Source organism: Vigna umbellata, chromosome 11, assembly GCF_029865625.1.
Source record: "Vigna umbellata cultivar VRB3 chromosome 11, Vumbellata_1.0, whole genome shotgun sequence".
NCBI classification, from domain to species: domain Eukaryota; kingdom Viridiplantae; phylum Streptophyta; class Magnoliopsida; order Fabales; family Fabaceae; genus Vigna; species Vigna umbellata.
In genome coordinates, this window is record NC_142175.1 from 25,828,667 (window position 1) to 25,852,061 (window position 23,395).

Genomic DNA, 23,395 nt, shown 5'->3' on the forward strand with positions numbered 1-23,395 from the left:
TATGCAAAGAAAATGAAGAATTATCCATATTAACAATAAAGAAATTTAATTTCAATTTTTTGTTTATTTAATGTTTGAGCCCCTGAATTTTTTTTATTTATTAGTTTGCTTATTGTCCTTTATTTTTCAAATTATTAGATTGAATTAGCATCATTATTTTAACTAATTAATAACACTATACAAAATAAATACAATAATCAATTAAAAATTATATGTTAATTTTTAATTTTTTAAAAGAATACAATAAGTTACATTATTAAATAAATAAGAAAAAACCAAAAAATGATTAAAAAGATTGATTTAATAATGTGCCTACAGTCACTATTTCAAAAATAAATAAAAAAACTGAAAAAAAGCTAAAACGTGCTACCAAAAATTATTTTTAAAACACATTTTTAAAAAAATAAAAACATGCTTAGAATCATGGTTTAAAACAAGATATTAAATAAATTGTAATCATAATTTTAAACAAGATTTTGAATTAAAAAAAAGAGTACGTCTCAAAATACTAGTTCAATAAAAAATTTGTATATCTCAATATTTATAAAAATATTTAAAATTTGTATATCTCAATAATTACTAAAGCAAATTACACCCCTTTTGAAACAAAAAGCCTCCAATCGCAGCACTCTGATCATTCTCCAAATGGAAAGCCAACATTTGAATAGTATACATAAAACCAATTAAACCAATTGAAAAAAGAAACAACAATGAAATGGTAGAGAGAGATAAAAAGTTAGAAGACAGAATAAGTGTCTTAGGTAATGAAGACATTGAAATGTAGCTAACAGCAATGTAGCAGCACCACTGCTTGTCATGGAATGGAGTTGTTGTTATTGAAAACTGTCAAAATCACTATTATGTGCTTCTTAATGCTTATCTTTATCATCGCCTTTTTTTCGCTTTTGATGCTTTGAGTTAATTAAAGGAATGACTTTTCCAACCTCAACCACACTTCACCACTCTCACTTGTTAATGGAACAAATTATCTCTTTTCATCCAAACATTATTCTTTTAGACACAAATAATTTATGAAATGGGCCGGCAATAATGGGGGATTAGCGTTGGCTTAAAGGAAAGAAGAAGACTCATAGAAGAGAAGTGAGAATTCCACTAAAAAAATAATAATATAATATACTTTTACATTTATCTAACACATAATACAAGAATAAAATATCATAAAAAATTAAATTTTTATATTTTAAAAAAAAATAACTATAAAAATTAAACTTTTATATTTTTTTAAAAAAGAGAATAAGAAAAAATAATGTTAAATATAAAAAAATTATGTGTATCAAAGTATTACTTTTAAAAAAATATGTTCAAATATAATCATAGTATATACCACACCAACCCAATATCTCACATTTCTGAACTTCTTCCTAAATTCACAAAGCATAATCATAACAAAACCGCACTAATAGATGTTCACTATTTTATATAAGTGATTAATTTCGTTTTCAGTCTAAATTTATAACAAATTTATAAATTTTCTTTTTTATATATTGATCAATTTTTTCATCTCTATATAATAACGTGAGAGTTAAACTTAAATTCTCAATATATATACTTTCTCTTATTCTTATTACCGTATTATGCCAAGACATAAATCTATTTCTATAAATTTTCAAAAGCAAGTTATGTAACATTTTGCATGTTTGATTTTGGGTCACTATTTAAGGAGATGTGCACAATAAGAATAGAATACAAGTTAGAATTGATGTTCCTTTCTCCTTAAGAGATTCTAACTAAACAAAACCTTCGAAGCAAATGGAAAGAAACGAAAATCCACTCATGAATTAGGAGAAAACAGGACAACTCCTGTTTGAAGTTGCAACTAAGATTGAATGAAGCCTTGGACGCAACAAATAAGGTATCATTCTTTTGGTACATCATGGCTCCTAGGATAACAAGTAACTGTGGACATGTATGTTTTATGTCTAGGAATGAGAAAAAGAACTTTTGGTACATAGGTTATAGGCATATTTACCAAATTGTTTATCAAGAGAGAAAAATAATTGTTGCTTATTTTGTTAAACAAATCCTAAATAATAATCACTCACCTTTTTGAATTTTGAGAATTCATGAATGAACCTTTTGACCATATCTAAACTTCACCTATAAATACTTAGCATGGTTGCTGCAGTCTTCACATGTACCTCAGACAAATACAAAAGTATCTTTTCTTAGAATGGAGCTCTTGTGGAAAGCTCACATGAGGGTACAACTGAGACCCTTTTTCCTCCTCTGACATTCTATCTTGAATTTTGGTTTCTTCTTTCCTGCTTATACTTTTAGAGCTTATGCACGGAAAGCCCTTGACAAATATATAGAGTTACATGTATGCATACACCTTCATTTTCTGCTCTTTTTTTCTCTGAGGGGTGTTTTGTTTTACAGGTAATTAGATTGGTTTGTGGTCTTCTTTTGGTGACACTGCTAAGCTCAGAGGTAGCAGAGAGCAGAAAATCCAAATCTGTTGGGACTTCCTTCGAGTACAAAGCTATAAATTGCAGGGCTTACAGTGCTTCATTGACGGATTTTGGTGGTGTTGGAGATGGAAAAACATCAAACACAAAGGTCTTTAAGTCTGCAATCAGTCATCTGAGTGAATATGCTTCAAAAGGGGGGGCTCAGCTCTATGTTCCTGCGGGAAAATGGCTTACTGGGAGTTTTAGCCTTACTAGTCATTTCACTCTCTATCTCCACAAAGATGCTGTTCTCCTTGCATCTCAGGTATCTCTCTCATTTTTGTTCATTCTTTGATAAAAAAGTTATCACAAACATGAGATTCATGACCTGGTCAACATTCAATTTCTTGATTTACAGATACTATTGTCCTGTTTTACTTGCTGAGATCAATCACATAGATTGCTTGACACCATTAGTTTGAGTTAATAGTCAAATCTCTTAGTCTCCTTCTAAACCTTTTACACAAAAGATCTTGTAATATACTTTTTATGTGTGTTTCTAATAACCTTCTGTTCACATGTCCAGATAATGTTAACTGATTTTCTGACTAAACCACAAATATCAGTTTCTTTGTATGTCCACAAGGTGTTATACTGTTCCTGTATAGTTGAAAAAACTATTCTACTGATTCTGGTATTTGAACTACGGTTTTTTCACGCAGTTGGCTTCTTTTTCCCTTTCTTGCACCTTTCCTTGTGGCAGAATTTTGGGAGAACTATTTTCCAAATCTGACTAAGAAAGCCAATAATAAGTCAAGGACGTGGTGCTGTTAAGCTTTCTTTTGGTGCATGGGAAAATAAATCATGTCAGTGGACTTCATTGATGGAAAACTAGTAATATGTTCTTAGTTTCATTTCAAAACTAAATGAAAAACAGAACTAGTTTGTTATTTATCGCTGTCATAGTGTCATAGACTCGTGACTTACGGATGAAATTGGAGATATACCTTTTTAAAGGGATTCACTTGAGTTACAAATAAGGTAAAATGTTGAATAAATGAAATTCAAACGTGTCACAAGGTTCTTCACTTTCTACTGTTACTAGAAAATTAGGCTATCAAAGCAATATTGTCAAAGTAACTCGTGAAAGCAATTTTCAAACTTCCAAACCTTTGATCAACGAAAACTGTTCACAAACTCACTTGAAAATTTGGTTCCATATGTGAAAGGAACCTTCAATCCCCAAAATCAAGTCAAATTTTCATCCCTCCACTTTTGGTTATTCCTGGCATAGTCTGGTCCAATACACTTTTTGTCTTTTTCTCATAGGGGAGCAGTTCCTAGAGTGGCTCATTCTTTAGCAGTTCCATGTGCAACACCACTAACCAAAGTTTTTCTTTGTATTAATATTAGTTATTAATTAATATAAATTGGTGTAGGATATTAGTGAGTGGCCTGCGATTGAACCACTCCCATCGTACGGTAGAGGAAGAGATGAAGCAGCAGGAAGGTATACCAGCCTCATATTTGGAACAAACCTCACTGATGTTATTGTCACAGGTATGCAAAAAGTTGCATGCATGAAACAATTATCAAACTAGTAGTTAAGGGTTGGTGAACCTTTTCAGAAAACATGTGCTACGCATCTAAAGTTTGAATTCCAAGTAGCCAATATTTCCTTTCTCTGATTCAATGTATTCCCATTAGGCTTTCTTTTTTCCCTTAAACATTTTCGATTAGTTAATTGTTTAATTTAATATTTATACTCGATGTGTCTCTCAAGAGCTACTTTGAGTCATATTAGACATTTAGTTACTTTCAGAACAGGCTGGTTTAAAAATTTTCTTAGTTTGATGTTACATTAAGGTTGATGTCACTGTTGGGGTGTGATAGGTGACAATGGCACCATAGATGGTCAAGGAGCGTTTTGGTGGCAGAAATTTCACAAGAAACAGTTGAAGTACACTCGTCCATACTTGATTGAATTAATGTTCTCAGACAAGATTCAAATTTCTAATTTGACCCTCCTAAATTCTCCATCATGGAATGTTCATCCTGTTTATAGCAGGTAATTTATTTAAGTTATAAATGCCTTCAACATTACTATCAGAAGCATTATTAAATATCTGAAATGTTGTTCCAGTTTCAAGATTTTTATGATAATTTTTTGAACAATGTACAGCGATATTATTATTAAAGGCCTCACCATTATCGCTACTGTCCCATCTCCAAACACCGATGGCATCAACCCAGGTGAGTATATGAAGATTATTTGTTATATATATGTTCCAGTGGAGAGAGCATGCCAAGTAAAAAATAGTAAAAGAAATTAATATTAACCATCTAAGTTTACTTAAATGTTAATATTAATTTAGTTATTTATACATGATTGTATGTTTATAAGTAGTTTTTCCTTGTATCATATAAGTATTTTAAATTTTAAAAATATATAAATAAATAAATTTGAAAAGAACATCATTAATTATTTTCATCGTTAATAATAAATATTTTATTTAATTGGATAGAAGAAAATTAAAGAAGTAAAGCTTTTAAAAGTTTCTAAGGAACTTATGAAAAGAGGGTATGCCAAAACTTTGAAATTTGCATCCATTCTACAGAAAAGTCACTGTATGGTATGTCAATTTAAAAATAAATTCAAATTTTTTTTTTAAGATTATAATAGTCTTAAAATGCAATTTATCCCGGAGAAAATCTCAACTTATCAAGATTAAATAAGCATTTAAAGATGAGACTTAAAAGAAAAGGAATAAATAATAAAAATATTTCCAGTTAAGAGGGTTCAAAATCACTACTTTGGTAGTAAACCTTTTACAAAGTTTGTCTTCATCCATTCTGAGTCTTCAACTTCACTAATTAGACAGGAAGAAACAAAGAATCAGATTTCAATAGTATTAAGTAGAATTGTTAAAAGGATGCTAGCACAGTACAAGTTTTGGACAGTGAGGGTATTGATATTATCGTCTTTCCTTGTTTTTGGCAATAGATTCTTGCACAAATACCAGAATTGAAGACTGCTACATAGTTTCTGGAGATGACTGTATAGCAGTGAAAAGTGGGTGGGATCAGTATGGCATAAAGTTTGGATGGCCCACAAAACAACTAGTGATCAGACGGCTAACATGCATTTCCCCAGAAAGTGCAGCCATTGCCTTAGGAAGTGAGATGTCTGGTGGAATCCAAGATGTCAGAGCTGAGGATATCACAGCCATCCATACAGAATCAGGGGTCAGAATCAAGACTGCAGTAGGGAGAGGAGGGTATGTGAAGGACATATATGTAAAGGGAATGACCTTGCACACCATGAAATGGGTTTTTTGGATGACTGGTAGCTATGGCTCCCATGCTGATAGCCACTATGATCCTAAAGCCTTGCCTGAGATCAAAGGTATCAACTACAGAGATGTGGTGGCTGACAATGTCACCATGGCTGCTAGGTTGGAAGGAATCTCCAGTGACCCTTTTACTGGAATCTGCATTGCCAATGTCACCATTAACATGGCAGCCAAGGCCAAGAAACAGCCATGGACATGTACTGATATTGAAGGAACCACAAGTGGGGTGACTCCTAAGCCATGCAATTCTTTACCTGATCAAGGGCAGGAGAACATCAAAGCCTGTGATTTCCCCACAGATGATCTACCAATTGATTCGTTGAAGCTTAAGAAGTGTGCTTACCGAATTAAACATGCATGACTACACTAGTGATACAATGGTTCATATAGTTATTTATTTAAGTCTAGTCTTTACCACCTTATCCACAATCCAGAAATCGTTACTCCTGTAGAGTAATGAATTTTCTGCCAAATTATTGTCACAAAACAAATTTCTTTTTGCTACAATTTTATGAAATGGCTTTGAGCTTCTTGGAACCTATATATTATATTGTTACATGAATCAAATTTTGTCTGTTAAAGTTTGCTAAAAGGACAACTGCACATGTCTGACTTAAGAAATTTTTTAAATTATTCGAATACTAATAAACAAACCATTACATTTTATGTCATACAATGGGAATATGGGATAATCTCTGTCCACACAAATGAAAAGTTATGTATTTATCATCGTGTAAATGATGAAAAAACTGGCAAGATGAATTCAGTGCGTCGTCCTCGAGTCTAAACTGAAGGATAGAAGTGCAACAAGGAGTTGGAGCTCAAGAATATTCAGCTGAAAAACTGAGTAAAGCTGCACATCTTCTGATCCTTTCCTCAGTACATCACAACAATATGATTATCCAAGAATCTGAGATGAGACTGAAATGAAAGAAACCTCATAACAACCTCAGATATGTCCAATATGTTTCATGTTCTGTGGTGCTCTGCAACTTGCCAAAGTAGTGTCATAACGTATATTAGTTATCAGGTATTTCACTAAGCATATACAACATAAAAACAAAATCTCAGTAGACTGGTGGAAGAGGATTGAACTTCACAGATTCTCTCCAGATGAGTTCCTTGATATCTTCTTCAGTGAATGACGGTTGCTCAAAGTCAAAACTGAAGGGTCTAGTGCAAACAGGTTCCTCATTGATGTCGTGGAGAGGTGCCATGTATGGGTGGCTCAATGCCTCATCAACTGAAAAGAATTAAGAAATAGGATACAGTTAATAAAAATATAGACAAAAGAGAATCTCGTCATTAATAGATATGAACACTCTCATAGTAAAATATTTGTACAAAGACATCTAACAGAAATCACTGTATCCCCATCTCATCATTATCATCATTTCTGGTATTATATTGTTCAGAAACACGAGAAACAAAATAGAGTTTAAATGACTTCACAAAACTAGTTGCTTTACTCTAATGTTATGATAAGAACCTTGGGAGAACCACACCACAAAAACTGATACTGTAACAGGTTCAAGATACCTGTACAAATTTAAAAAAAAAAAAAAAAAAGAGCATAGGGCGCTTAAACCACAAACAAACTTTTCATTGATTTGGTTGTTCTAAACTGAGAAATGATTTCTAGGCCAGAAAACACTAAACAGACTTACAAGGGTACCCTTCAAAACAAAATTGGAAAAAATTGTAAGATTTTTATTTCGTAACCTCATATTTTAATTATTTTTCTGTTTATTTTTTCATGAGGTACTTATTGGTGCTAAAGTTCATAACTTTTGTCTTTCACATCTGTCTCCGTATCATTCCAATTCATATACTGCTCCAAGAACAATAAAAGTCACAGCTATTCATAAAACTGGGGGAATAGTTCTGCATGATGAATACCTGTAATACGCCTGTTAGGATCAAAGATAAGCATCTTCTCTAGCAAATCAACAGCACCAGGAGACATGATGGGAAATCTAGCAGAAAAGTTTTGCTTTGGATACTGAGGAAGCTGTTTTACATATCTACGAGCATTATCACTTCGTAGAAATCCAAGGCTAGCATCATCGGGTGAACCAATCAGCTTTTTGAAAGAAATGAGAATTGTCATTGCAGTGTTAGGTTTAAGTAAGAGATCTAAAAAGCATGAAAGAAAGAAACTTTACATTCTACCAGGAAACTGTATAATCTGAATCTACTGCTAGAACAGAATGGGTCAGGGACTATACAAGCATTCTTAATTTAATCAATTTTCATTTCTTACATATATGATTTCTTTAGGTTCTCAAAACGCCAAAAGAAATCAAGGGTACAAAAGTAGTCATAGAGAATACAATTATTTAATGTTTTTCGACAACAATATCGTATGGTCTACTCTACTAGTAAAACTACTATAAAGACAAGGACCACAAATACCATGTCCATAAATAAAAACCTATAACATTTCAGAACTTCAAAACTGGTATACAATTTTGCAATTCTACATTTCCACATGGTAATACAGGTTGTAAAATCCAGAAGACATTAGTATAAAGATCCAAAATCTAACTGATGTGGTGCATTTGGGCACAAGTGACATGACTGGTGCACAGCTTTTTCTTTTCATATTATTTTATTTCAGAATAAAATTCTTATGCCACCAGACCTGAATCGTTGGACAGACAGTTAAAATATTCAATCCTTCAAAAACTCAGTTTTTTTGCCTTGAATTTTCCCCAAATCCTATCATACTAATTTGATGGAAATAAACAAAAGGTTCAAATAATCAAAGTACCAACAGCATTTCACCAAAGGTTGACACCCACAATTCACAATTGCATAAAGCTGTAGAAGTTGGAACTCTAATTTACAAGTAGATCCAACTTCCAGATCTAAAAGAGACAAAAGAAATACAAATAAATAAGAACATAGCCAGTCTCAATAGATTTATGCTAGTAATCAGAAGTATGATATCAAACTAATACCTCTGTGACTAGTCTCAGCTGATGAACATAATCTTTGCCAGGAAAGAGTGGTTGTCTTGTTATGATTTCTCCAAGTATGCAACCAACAGACCATATATCAATGGCTGCGGTATATTCCGAACAATTAAGAAGTAACTCGGGAGCTCGATACCATCGAGTGACCACATACTCAGTCATAAAATCAGTTTCAGATGTAGTTCTAGCAAGGCCAAAATCGGCAATCTTAAGGTCACAATTGGCATTCAATAGCAAATTGCTAGGCTTTAGATCACGGTGCAAAACATTTGCTGAATGTACATATTTGAGTCCTCGAAGCAATTGATACAGAAAATACTGGGGAAAAAAGAAAGAACTTAAGAGTTACTGTAAGAAATATAAAAAAAAACATGCTACACTGCCAGAAGCCTTAAAGACCACACTAAGTCCAAGCAGTGTAATAGATGATGTGGACCCCACAAGCAAGATAGGAGACCGACACCACCTAGTACACGGACTGAGCTTCATTCAGTCTTCCAAGGTTCCAGGCTCTTCAGGATGTTCATAAGTATAATTACAATTTACCTATTGATTTGATACATAAAACATCGAATGTCATTAACCAATTTAAACCAAAGCAAGAAGATTAAATTACTAAGAAAATTCCAAGGTAAATCAGTATATCAATGTAAATTATAAAACAAATTCGTATTAAAATATTTTCTATAGTCTTTTGTAGAGGAAGCGAAGAACAACATTATACACATTCAGCTCAGACTTATATCACATTTTTCCAATAACTGGAGAACAAAATTTTGCCCACAAATATTAATACAGATGAAAACGAAAGCATAATCTTTCCAATGATTGAATTTATTAATAACAATGAAATGAAGTCACAAATCAACACCAAAAATACGTAGAAGAATGGAGGAAAAATTTCATCAAAAGAATACCTCAGATAAAAGTTAATAATAGGTCTAAACTTTAGAGAGTGGCTACCATATAATGCTTATATGCAAAGTAAAAGAGAGTAATCAGGTAAGGTATTATCCATGCACAATGTTATTGTTCAAATCCTGACCATAAGAAAATATGTATCATTGTAGAGGCACAAATTCAAGTCTGGTGCAAATTCAATAGTTGGCTCAAGTTTAAAGCATGCTAAAAGAAATTAATTTACGCCATTGACATGATATTGGAAGTAAAACTTTGCAGAAAGTAACAACAATGCAACTACAGTATTGTAGCTGTTGCAGCGTAGAACATTGAACTGCAAACAAGACACTAATTTAGTTTAACATGAATAAAAAACTCAGGCCTATTAAACTAAGATGGAACTACTTCACACACGTGCAGTATAGCATACTCGACACAGATTTATGTTCAAAATATCTACTAAGCACTTTATTTTTGGCTTTATCTCCAGTTTGTGTCACTATACAACCAAAAGAGAGTACATTAATAAAGCTGTTTGCTATAAAGTCTTCAAACTACACAGATTAAAAGTCATAAGCTAAAACTAATTAAAGTGCTAACCCGACAATGATCATCAGTCAGTGGTTGATTGGAACGTATTATTTGATGGAGATCTGTGTCCATTAACTCGGAAACAAGGTATACATCATTGAAGTTTTCCTTCTGAGGAGGTCGTATAATATCTCTAATGGACATAATCTGCATTGAAAAAAATAATTGATAAGCAGTAATCATAGGACAATGGCGAAGAAACAAAGAATAAACTGAAGAAAGAAAGTAATAATAGGACAAATAAAATTCACATAGTCTCACAGGAAAGTAAATACTTCAAATAAACAATAACATGGAAGAAAACAAGCTGTAGATGAGTGCAAGTAAAAAGCATCAAAATTACGTTTGCATGATCCATGTGCCGAAGAAGTTTAATTTCTCGCAAGGTCCTCTTGGCATCTATTCTGTTGTCAAATGCATTGCCAACCTTCTTAATGGCAACTTCCTCTCCTGTCTCCGCATTTACAGCAGCACTGAAGGAAACAAAAAAAATTGTTAGTGTTCTACACATCTTTGATAACAGAAAATAAAGTGAACTCCTAGTCAGACCCAAAATTTAATACACAATCCAGAACATATACATTGTACTCCGTGCAATTGAATCTTGAAATACAAAGAACTACGCTGTTAACAGCATCAGTATCACAGGAGCACACAGACACAAAAAAGGAATGATCTAATCTCGTTTTTCCATTTTGACTCCAGCAAAATTATAGTATGAACAACTGAGTAAACATAAAAAAACAAAATTGGAAGAGATTTGAAAGTCTACGCACTTGGCCAACATTTTAAAATCTACAAAAACAGTGCCTGAGAACGAGTAACACACGAATCCCATCAAGATACGGCAATTTGTACATCAAAAACAAGAAAAATGCAACAATTTGAGCTCAAAACTGGTCTCCCTCAGAATCAAACTAAAATAACCAATCCAATCTTCAATAAGTCAACAACCAGACCAAACATAACAAAAGAACGACAGAATTCAAAAACAAAGGAAGTTAATTACTTAATTCTTAACAAAAGGGTTTTGATCAGTAACAAAATCGTTGTTCCTAAAGTCAGCTAATCCTAGACCAGAATAGGAAAGTACAGCAACATAGCTCAAAGCAAGAAAACCCCTTTACCCAAAAGGCAACACACAACAAAACAAATGTAATAAATTCAGCAAAAGAAAACACCAGAAAAGAAAGGGACTTTTGACTTACCAAACAATACCATAAGCACCTCTACCCACAGGGCGAATAGGAGGGACATACTTTCTGGAAACTTCGAAGAGGTTGCCATAGATATTGTACTGAATGTAGCGTCCACCATGAGTTGGTACCCCTTTGATGTTGTTGTGGTCAGACTCAACACCAGACATGTCTTGTATCTACGACCTCTTCCCAACTCAATTCAAACCCAAAAACTCAGAAGGAACCAGAGGAAAGACCCAATATAAATAGAGTGATTCAGAGTGGAAAAGGAGCTAACTTTGAGGCACTTCGGTTTCAAGACATAGAGAGAGAAAGAGTGGTAAGAGTACGAGGCTTTTCTAGCGGACACGCATGTGTGAACCCGTGATCTTATTGACTTTTCTTTTCACTTTTTTTCATCAACGTTGGTGTGCTGTCTGTGATTTTCCATTTCCAATCCTTTCTTCCTCATTTGTTTATTATTTTGATTACCCTTTTTGTTCAAATTCATCTTCCTTCCTCGAAAATCATAGTTGTGTCTACATTACTTTTTATAGGTTTAATTACATATTTAGTTCTATATCTGCTATTACATCCCAAAATTATTCTTTTAATTCACTTAGAAGTTATTTATTCTGATTTCTATGTATATTGCTTTAATTTATGTAGTACAGAATTTTTTAAAATCAATTCAAACGAAAAAGTGTATATACAAAAATTAAAATGAACTGTTTCTCAATGAATAATGTTATGGTTCTGGTGTTAAAAAATTGCATAAATATCAATATGCTGCTTTGTTTACTTCAAGTAAAGTATTATTAAATTCAAAAAGGAAAAAAAGACAGCAAAGCTTCAACATTTTCTGTTTTGGTCAATTCAAGCTCCAACTTTGAAACTGGTTTATGCAATTTCAATGCAAGTACAAGATCTTTTATTATTATCTTCAAACTCGTGGTATGGAATTTAATAGGAAGTTTAGAAATAAGGTAAAGATTAAAACAATAGTCATGGGTGATGAAGAACACCACTATTTTTTATATTTGGAAATATATAACCAGCTTGTCATATATAGCCACGTGTTTAGTTTTTTTTTCTTATGTTGCGAAATATTTCAAACATTTACAACAAATGAAATATTTCGATTACTCCAATAATGCACAACCAACATGGTCTATATTTCTTACATCAAAATAACACTATAACATTAATTTTATAAAAGAACTGATAAAAACTATTTAATAGAAAGTCTCAGATGTCTACGTATTCAGATTAACAATATTTATACGTATGTCAGTTCATAGTTTAGAAATTGTATCATCATTCAATTTTAGTTAAACAATTTTTTTGACATCTCTGCTATCATGTAAAGTAACGACCACGTAAAAAGTCTATAAGAAACGTCATTCTACTCTACAAAACACCGACTTTGTATTTACCATATTTTCATAAATTGTCAAAGTAATTTGCTTTGCACCGATCAAAGTCAAGTCAATGAAATTTCTGGTTTTTTTGTGAAATAAATACAAGTCCAAGTCATCGTCAACATAGCACAAACAAGAATTGGCTTACTCTTTATTTTGAACACCCAAACTTACTTACAAGATTGCTAAAAGTGGTGTTATCAGGAATGGATTCTCTGAAAACCAGATGCAAATTATGAGTAAATTTTACAGTCAATGTTTATTTTAATCAAAATCTGTGTTTCTTTATATGCCAAATACTTGGTCTTCGGTTTCTTTCTTAGACTTTGCTTTAGGTCCTTGTTTTTATCCCTGGCCCAAGTGTGATCATGGAATTTGCAAAGACAGAAACTTTCCCAGATTGTGGTCCAAAAATGAATAGAGACAAAATCCATAAGACATGACTCGGAAACATAGGCTGTCATGTTCATCTGAAAACTCTGATACTCTGGAGGCTTTTATCCAATTGACATTATCATTCATTCCGTGGTTTCTATTGTCCAGAATTTGAGATAGAATCTAACAATAATATGCTAACAGCAATAAGAACCATAAAGAAATATCAAACTATAAATTATAGGAAAATCCCTTATGATATCATAGTTGTACTGAAAACAATTTGCGACTTTAACATAAGAAAATATCAGTTTCGGTTACTTTAGACCATATGTTTTTGTTATGAACAGATACAATATACAGTTTACAGACTATAGTGACACATAAAAGTAGCAAGTGAAAGATTTTCCAAAAACGAGTAAAGATAGAAAATTATATTATTGTTGACAATTATTAATTCACGAATAACGACGAATCAACTGAAAACAGATCTTCAGAATAACTTAGAACAGGGGTTGATGATAAAGTGATTGAATAACGGGCCAGATTGACTTGTCATAGGGTAAAAGCAATTTGACAATGTCAATCGACAGGTCAATATAACAGAAGGTATTAATAAGCTTCATCTGTTTCCATCCATAATAAAGTAGTAATGAAAGTTTGATATACAAAACAGATGAGGTTCCATTAATAAGTGAAGCAAGAATCAGAATTTTATATGATATGGGCCCATCATCATGTTTTCTAGAAATCTAGCATTTATTGAACATGTAGCATGCAAACAAAATAATTCAGATCAGATAACTTCTCAACCGAATCATCAAACTCTCCTTCATAAAAGGCTCAGCACATCCAATTCCATCTGCATGATATACTAAAATTGTGTTTGCTCTTACAGCATGGGAATAATAAGAATTGATTTTGACAGCAGATTTGATTTTATAAAATTATGGTTTTTTTATTATTGCTAAGTAAAATTGGTTTTGCTGCAAAGCTAGATTTTACTAGAATGATAAATAGTAGCTTTTCAACTGGATTGAAAAACTAGCCAAGTTTTATAGTAAACTGGGTTTCAGGATAAAAACATCCAACAAACATAAATCACTTCACTAAAAAATCAAGTCTAACCAAAGTCAATTTTACGTACAAACGTTCAAAAACCACACACCAATTTTACCACAGTTGAAGTAGGGAGACTAGAATTATAAGCTACTAATAGTTCCTGCAATTTTCTGAAACTTTTGCAAGAGACATGCGAAATTTAGGATCCAAGCATCATTAACAGCATGCCATAAACACCCACAAAGCAATCACCCAAATTGAGATAAGGAGGAGACACAACAATGCACACATCAAAAAGAGTGATTAATGTTCAAATCTCAGAAAGCATACACACAATCAGACGATGGTCATCCCATATTCACACGTTAACATAATGAAAAGATGAAACATGAATATTAGAAAAATTGTAACGTCAGAAAAGCACTACATATTTTACCCAGCAACCAAAAAAAAATCTCGCTAATCATTAAAAATTTTACACTTGATCATGTTTACGATTTAAGTCAGGCTTGTATGGATAAAATAAGACGATGTAATATTATTTCTTACCAGCCCTTCATGGATGTGAATGCTGAGTCAATAAATACGTTCAATCTGATATATGGGCCGGCCAAAAGGACCGAAACAAGAACAAACTACTTAGAAGGATTGAATCAGAGTGAGGCTTAATTCATGTGATCAGAGATAAAGAAACAAAATCCCTACTTCACAATGGTGATTTGGAGCTAGTGTTTGAAAATTCTGAAGTAAGGGTTCATATGGAGTTTGCATACAGAATTAAGAGACAAGGTTCTTATTTGACGGTAGGGTTTGAAAATTTTGAAACAGTAAGTTCAGAATGTTTAAAAAAGACATGCAATTTGGCCTTTAAGTATTTATAGATTTGCATGTAGCTCAACAAATTACTTAAGCAAATTAGTTTGCGTAGCCAAACTGTTTTGAGAAAGTGGTTTCGTAATTAAATTGTTTTAAGTTTGATTATTTCTATTTAATTCTGTGTTTCGCAGTTTGGTTTGGATCACAAGTGGTTTCTGCATACCCCTGGCCGGTAAGACAAATAAAGTCAGTGATTAGTAATTTGCAATCACATGGATTGATAAATCACTGTTGATACAAGAAGAATAAAACTATAACATAACAGGATATGTTGAAAAATAGTTGTGATTGTAATGTAAGTCTATTTTACTGATCATATGATAAAATCCAACAAATACAAAACTAATTGACTAAGATATTAGAGGAAAAGGTTGTACAGTTGATTTTATTCCAAAATATGGATAGCAAAGCTCTAGCACAATGCCATCACCAAAACAACTTTCATGTCCGAATACATACAGCTAAGGAACAACGGGAGCAGGAACAATTTGCAGTTTTCTGCGAACATCTTCCAAGTCTTCGTGAAAATGCCGCTCATAATACACACACATAAGATCAGTGCATTGCATGCCAGCACGAATAGCCCAGGGGAAGTAATGCTGATAAAACAATTTCCTCTGCTTTCCACTGAATCTAGCGGTGCCCCCTACAACGGACAGCAGGCACATAGGAAGGCCCATCTGCTCAAACTCAATAACCTTCAACGATGTCTCCCCAATCAAGTTAGTGGGAAGGTCAAAAAGGGTATGCCAGAAGTCATGCACTTCACGAGCTCTCATTGTTACATAGGCCAGTTCATCTGTATCCATGAACCGAACAGGAGGTCGATCATCTGGTGAAAAGTTCCTGGATCCCATAAACCTAGCATAGGCAGCACCGAATGTGTTTTCAGGCAGGTCCCAAGCATGTCCGACATTTGCAGAAACAACACGAGGACGCTCCAATAACACAGCCTATAAATCAGAATTATAAAAGAAAACGATTGGTTTGATGTGGCATAATTGTATGCTTCAACAGGCAAAAAATAATGCCAGTTAATTTAGTGATAAGAATGAGAGTGATTGTTAGTGATAAGTGATAGGTGTTCATAATCACTTTTATCAATGAGTAAAACCAAGGGCCACCCATCACCTGATCCTAAACTCTTTGTTATCTCAAGAACAAATAAACTATGGTTGTTGCTAGTACTAGCTATAGAGCATCCAACAAAAAGCAAATAGAATAAATCAACATCGGAAACAACATGAGCAAGGAGAACATCCACATTAACCAAAAACTAATAAGATTATAATAAAATAAACTAGCTCACCTTCCCTTCAGGGCAACTCTTCATCCTCTGAAGAACTTTCTCAAAAGCAGGCTTTCCAGTCGTCTCACCAAGAGCCGCTATCAAATCTGCTCTTCGAGGGTCCAACAATGCCCCCACTGCCGAACCCACTGCCACAGCAGCCTGCTGCCATGTCTTCAACCGGATTCTACTACCTTCTATCATTGCAGATAACTAACCAAAACTAACCTTTCCAATCTGATTCCATACATCACTATTTGTCAGAAAGAAAACCAATTTTATCAACTTTTGATTCAACAAAAGCTGAGAAAACGAGAACAAATCAAGGGGAAGGGAAAGAAATAAAATGCGAGTGTTATTGAAGACCGTGAAACCCTAGTAGTAACCGAAATCAAAGGAAAGTGAACCCAAGAAAATGTGAGTGTAATAGAAAATCATGAAGCTTGAAAAGCTAGTAGACTGAGTTTGGAAGCGAAGCACGAATCATTTCCTCTATTCCTTCTTACTTAATGGGAATCACTGTTTCAACGAAAAACTACATCTCCAAAAAAAAAGCGGCTTTTGGTCTTCATGAATGATAAACATTCAAATTAACCTTGGCAAGAGCAATAAATAGTGAACCAACACCCTCAGTATAGAACTAATTATAGGAAACATCAAAACCATAAAACATCTAGCATCCTAATATCAATCAGGCAAGTCTAAAACATTTTATCCGAAAAATAAAACTGTCAGAATTACCGAACACTTTCAGCGCATCAAACCAAAGACAATCATCCATTATCAGATTAATTGGAAAAGGAGGACAGAAAAAAGGAACAAGAAAAAGTGAAAACACAAATTATGGAGAGAGAAATTCTGGGAAGCAAAGAGCGAAGGTTGGTTACCTGGAAGAAGAACCAGTAAGAGGGGAAAAGTTGTTCACAAAGTGAAGAAACTGCCTTGTCTGATTTTACAGAATAAATAATTAGTTTGGTCCTCAGTTACAAATTTACATTTTAAAATACTAAAGTATTACATGAAATATACTTGTATTCTTTTTTGTTTTAATTTTTTTTTGTTTGAAGAAACATTTTTTTCCCAACTTTATCTAATGTTTTTTTTATTGATTTAAATATGATTTTACTTCGTATAAAATAAATATGACTTCGTGTCTATTTAGTTCCGTAAAAATATTTGATGATTTTAAATTTTATCTTTTAAGTGTTGTTTAGTAATTTAAATTAATGCAACACAGCATATTTTAAATTGAGATAATTAGAGTTCTTAGATAAGCATTTTAACAAAGTAATATATTTCTTATTTCTTATTTAATACAAATAACAAAATTATATACATTGTTTCTATTTCCATTTAATAATATAGTTTTAATACTATATTTTTTTATTAAAATTAGTTATACTATATTATTTATATATATATATATATATATATATATTAAGAATCTATAACATAAAGTTTAAAAACTGATAAATAGAAATTATATTAAGGAATTTTTGTCTTCTCTATTAGAGTTTTAATTGTCAAGTTATTTGTTTGAAGATAAAAAAGTGTTCATTTGATTACAATCGCAAAATCTTCATTTGAATTTGATCTGTCCTTTCAAAAGAGTAAGTTGATTTTTTTTATTTTCTCTAGTCTTGTGTTTTCTAGCACATGCAATGTTGATTCTATTGCATGTATTGTTTGAGTCTTCTTTTATGTTATCTACTGATAAGTAATTTTAACTGCGTACCTATCAAGATTCAATGTTTTGTAGAAACGAATAGAGTTACTTGGACTAAGAAAGCAATTTTATGTTATTTAGAGTTGTGTAAGCTTCCAATATGCAAGGAAAGCTAAATGTTTGTTGATAGTCTAACTTGGTATAATGGAATTGTATGAAATTTGTTATATATTATTTTGAATTCTATGATAGTGTATTATGCTACATATTGAAACTGGTAGTTGATATAGTGGATTCTTGCTCTGAAATACTTGTTGAATTGTGCTTATTTTTTTATGATATGTGGATGATAAGTTGTTGTTTTAGTGGAACAATAAGCTATTGAACTTTGGTTTGATAATAGGTTAGAGAAATGATTGATTTTGGGTCAAAAATAGGGTTTTTGACTAGTGAAATTTTAGAGAAGTTGTTTTATGAGGGAACTTGATGTTTGGCATTTGTATTCATGTCAATTAGGACTTGGTTAGTTACTTAGTTCATTAAAAGTTTAGTTTGTAGTATGTGAAATCTGATGTATGAGTTTTTGGGTAGTTGGTTTGATATAATGGACTAAGTCTTTGACCAAATGAACAAATTGGTATCAAATTTGAAGTACAAACATGTTTTTAAATTAATTACAGTGTCAAGGATACCAATTTGATCATTTGGATAGGTCTTAAGTGTATCCAAATTAGGTTTTGAAGTTGTTGAATTCTAGTGTGGCGTTGAGGGGTAGGAGTTTGGTGTTGAGCTTTGCAAAGTCAAAGAGCCACTAGACTTCAGGACGCTGAGCTTTACAAACTTAGTGAACCCTTTGTTTATGGGGCGCTGAGCAGTGTTTCGTGGCATTGAGCACCACTTCTTCCCTACAAGTCTAGACCCATTTTCTCTTTAATTTAGTGAGCGATATTTCACCACTACAAGTGCAAAAGTGTCATAGTCTATCATCAATATATATATATATATATATATATATATATATATATATATATATATATATATATATATATATATATATATATATATATATATTCAGATGACCAAGTCTAAAGCTAATGTATGTATGCTTAAGATTTGTTTGTGTTCAATTGATGTCTTGTTAATTAAAATGTATAATTATCTCTTTAGTAAAATTAACTTACCATTCTATTTTGTTTGTATGCCTGATTATGTTCTTTTTGTAATGATTACCTAATTGGTGTGAACAAAAGAATACGATGTTTCAATAGAGCATATGTTGGACATCAAGGATAAAGATGTATAAATAATAGGGTGAGCTCTTTTATATTTGAAGTTTTTGAAAGCCTATTTTAAAAAGCTTAATTTATGTATGGACACTCTTAATTTTAGAAACTCGTTGTAAATATAAAATTTAATATTGTGATTAAATTTGGATAATTGTATGACACACTATATTTTATTTAAGTTAATTATTATTGTTTATTAAATATGTGATGCTTTTATAATAATTTTAAAACTATAAAAATGATGTTACATAATAAAATATTTATATATATATATATATATATATATATATATATATATATATATATTGATATTATAATGTTGAAATATATATAAAATTTATTTTTAAAGAAAAAAAAAACATAAGATTTGGTTTTTTATGTTAGAATTACTGACTATAATTATAAAATTATATGTAATATTATACAACTTTTTTTATAAAGTTTATAATAATTATTTTTTTCAATATTTATGGGAATTTGTTTATGTTACCAAGTATTATTATAAATTAAAATTCAATGCATTCAAATTATCTTATTCAAATAAAATGTTTTTAAAATGAAACCATTTGAAAGAAGAAGAAAGATATAAATTCTATATATTTACATTTGTTTAAAAATTATAAAATTGTTTATGTTGGTAGTTATACTACATCTTTGAGATATGTTTGGTTCTATCTAAGATAATTTTTCTCGTATTGATATTATATCACATTATTCACAACTATGATAATATTGTTATTGGTGTAAGAAGTAGATATGTTGGTAATAATACAAATTTGATTATTTTCACATGGAATTAGGGATATTATCCTTCTTAACTTAGTCACATTAGTTAAGTTTTATATTATTTATTTAAAAAACAAGCATACTTAAGTTAGTTGGTGTATATTAGTTTTAAGCTGTATAATGATAAAAAAACGTAATAAATATTTTTTACAATTCAAATAATTTTAATATATTATAATTATTAATTTTGAAAATTAAAATATATTTTAATATGTTTAACTTTAAAGATAGAATTATTGTTTATAATATATTAAAAAATTTATTTTATAGTGATTATGTGACATCCAATTATATAGAAAGCATATATATAATAAGGACGTCATCATGCGTAATATATGAAAGCAGTTGAGAGTAAATAGGATTACAGTTATCCTCAAAATAGTTTCAGAATTTAAACTTAAACTCCAAAGAGATCTAAATATAAGCTGGAAGGAAAAAACGGTATCCAAAATTTCAGGAATAACTAATAACACCACCGGAGACTAGGCGACATCATTGTCCTCAACATCCAAAGTCGTCTCCAATGGAACCTCCTCGCAATCTGCTCTCATCCAAATGGATGATCATCGCAAGAAGAAACATACACAAGCAATACAAACAAGCAAGGGTGAGCTAGATATAAAAATCATGTTATTCAATCACACACGACATGTAAAAGCCACTAAAAAATGATACATTGACATCACAAGACTCATTGTTTTATAGACCGACTCGTTCGGACCAGAATGATTGCCGAGCTATGGCGGGTTATGCACTCGTGGTGGCCTCTACTGCTTTGCAAAGTCGTTGCCAATGGGTTACATCCTACCACACTCACGAGGTTAATCTGTTTCGTGCCTTGAAGCATACTGGAAGCCTCCAGGACTAGGACCTCCTGCTACTCCTCACCACATGGATCAATCCTCTCTACTTGAGAATGAAAGACCATTGGAGCGTCAGGAAAACCCCCAAGACTGAGCTACCATGCAATCATTCTACACTAAGGATCTCACCAAGAGATCCTACACAGATGGAACTTGATTTACAACTTGGATCATACTTTCATCATTTTGTAATCATATACTTTCTGCCACAATCAACATATACACAATCTCAACAATATACATTACTCACCACTCACAAATTATAAAAATAACATCTCCACAATTGAATCTAAGTTAATCAATACCAAGAACCAAACAACTCCAACAAACCCATATCAGCTCATAAAATGCATCAATTTATACATACCTACAAGTAATATAATTATTGATTAACACTCACGTTTCAATATAAAAAACAACTATCCTTACTTTATATATATATATATATATGATACGTACATTATCTTATAAATATATATATATTTACATTATATTATTATATATATATCATACATAACTAATATATATATATATATATATATATATATATATATATATATATATATATATGTATATATATTGGATACTTACTTTGAATTCCAAAGACACACTGACTGATTTTTTAAAATTATAATTGACTAGAAACTAACACATGATAACTTTATGCATCTACAATCAACTTGTTTTATTTTATTTTCATCCTAGTAGAGATCTTTCTTTACCCCAATTGGTCATCGGAGAGGACCCAGATGTTTGAACGCATCAAACTCACCTTCGACGCTAGCACATATGACTAGTCACAATTGACTGAACCAGGCTAGGACTGCTCTATGATCAGGGATGTGCCAACTCAGGTTTTTAAGGTTCCTATATCCTACCAACAAAGAAAGACTCTCAATAATTAACAATTAATTTATTTAAATTATCTACCGTGTTCTCTTATGCTCTAAATCTGAAATGCCTAATTTTAATATTTTCACTTCCTCTCACAGTAACCTCAAACATACATCTATTTAATACCCATATACATGCTATTACAAAACCCTTGCTCCCGACCTTCCAACAAGATCAATTTCAGCCAACAAACTCATTCAAAACAAATTAAATTCATCACATCACAACATGCACAATTTCACAGTTTTAATTATAACACCCAATACAATAAAAGTCATAAAACAGTTTCACAAGAGCACACCAGTTCAACATTCATATGCATATATTTTTAAAAAATAAATTCATAAAAAAATAATTAGCTCCCCTTATCTTGAAGTTGAGCAGTATAGTCAACTAGAGTGCCCTAATCGTGCCTTCACAGAGAAAACCCAAACAGTGCCCTACAACCACCTAAATGGTGATGGAAACAACTCTTAGAGCTAGAATAGACAGAGAATCAAAAGGAGCACCATGCAACCAGTAAAGTTGCATGCCCTAAGTTCAAGAAAAAGTGGAGAAACTGACTTACCCGTCCAAATAGAGATCTAATCGGATAGAAGGGAAGCTCTCAACTCCGTGAGCGAAAGAACACCACCTATTTGAAATTTCAACGGTTCAAATGAGTGCACGGGTAGAGAGAAGGCAGAGCAAGAAGGAGAAAATGGAGATGAGTTTAGAGAGAGAAAGGAGAACTGGAAAATGAACTCAGAGCTGGAAAAATGAGGCCTCTTCTGAGGTCCTAGTGCCCTTAGCTTCTTGGGTCAGGCTGCAGGGCCCAATAGCCTTACATTTTCAGGCTCTTACATTCTCCTACACTTCAAAAATTTTCGACCAACGAATAGTTTTATTTAATAATAAAACTAATGTATAGAGAATTATAACTAAGTAAATTTTATTTAATTTTTAATAAAAAATTAATGCTAACAAGTAAGCTATTGAATGAAAAGGATTTTTTTTTCTTATAAAATTACGTTATTCATATTAAATAATAAATATATCACTTAATTTGATTATTTATGTAAAAAAATCTTTTTTTTTGTAAAAAAAATATTTCTGTGCGTAAATAATAAATATATCACTAAATAATGTCCTTTATTTTTTTAAATTTTCTTTCTTCATATCTTATCTCTTTTATAATCTTCTTCCTTCATATTTCATATTTTTATCGCATTTATTTGCTTTTTATCAGAATAACTTTTTATTTATTTTAAAGATTCTTTATTTTTTATTTTTTTATTTTATCATCAACCTCAGAGAATTTGATTGAAAAAAAATAATCCTATTAATTTTTATTTTTAGACGTCATTTTTAACTTTTAAAACATTGCTTATAAATTGTAGAATCTAAACAAAAAAAGAAAATTTTCTTATTTATTGTAAGGGTGTTGCTCCCTCCACCACCACAGCCTTCTCCCTCCACCTCCCCTTT

At 31.7% G+C, this 23,395-nt stretch overlaps 3 protein-coding genes across 5 annotated transcripts; 1 reads left to right on the top strand and 2 right to left on the bottom strand.

Annotated features, from left to right (window-relative positions):
- Nucleotides 1-2,076: 2,076 nt before the first annotated feature.
- Nucleotides 2,077-6,307, top strand: LOC124828526 (putative polygalacturonase). Its single transcript, XM_047301842.2, has 6 exons — nt 2,077-2,221; nt 2,401-2,736; nt 3,851-3,971; nt 4,305-4,479; nt 4,594-4,664; nt 5,416-6,307. The coding sequence occupies exons 1-6, from the start codon at nt 2,192-2,194 to the stop codon at nt 6,123-6,125; spliced, it is 1,443 nt and encodes a 480-aa protein (XP_047157798.1). The 5' UTR covers nt 2,077-2,191; the 3' UTR covers nt 6,126-6,307.
- Nucleotides 6,308-6,373: 66 nt separating this feature from the next.
- On the bottom strand, nt 6,374-11,857 carry LOC124828527 (mitogen-activated protein kinase homolog MMK2). The gene is made up of 6 exons (XM_047301844.2): nt 11,442-11,857; nt 10,577-10,706; nt 10,243-10,380; nt 8,728-9,060; nt 7,664-7,847; nt 6,374-7,007 (listed from the first exon to the last, which is right to left on the bottom strand). The coding sequence occupies exons 1-6, from the start codon at nt 11,597-11,599 to the stop codon at nt 6,832-6,834; spliced, it is 1,119 nt and encodes a 372-aa protein (XP_047157800.1). The 5' UTR covers nt 11,600-11,857; the 3' UTR covers nt 6,374-6,831.
- Nucleotides 11,858-15,427: 3,570 nt separating this feature from the next.
- LOC124828524 (coenzyme Q biosynthesis Coq4 family protein / ubiquinone biosynthesis Coq4 family protein) lies at nt 15,428-17,462 on the bottom strand. Of its 3 annotated transcripts, none has more exons than XM_047301839.2 (3): nt 17,321-17,462; nt 16,455-16,670; nt 15,428-16,098 (listed from the first exon to the last, which is right to left on the bottom strand). In XM_047301839.2, exons 2-3 carry the CDS (start codon nt 16,635-16,637, stop codon nt 15,607-15,609), a joined length of 675 nt encoding a protein of 224 aa, XP_047157795.1. In that variant the 5' UTR covers nt 16,638-16,670; nt 17,321-17,462; the 3' UTR covers nt 15,428-15,606. The 3 variants fall into 3 exon arrangements, with proteins under 3 accessions (XP_047157795.1, XP_047157797.1, XP_087957798.1); XM_047301841.2 differs by having other exon boundaries at nt 16,455-16,686; nt 17,321-17,405; XM_088101672.1 differs by lacking the exon at nt 17,321-17,462 and having other exon boundaries at nt 16,455-17,147.
- Nucleotides 17,463-23,395: the final 5,933 nt, after the last annotated feature.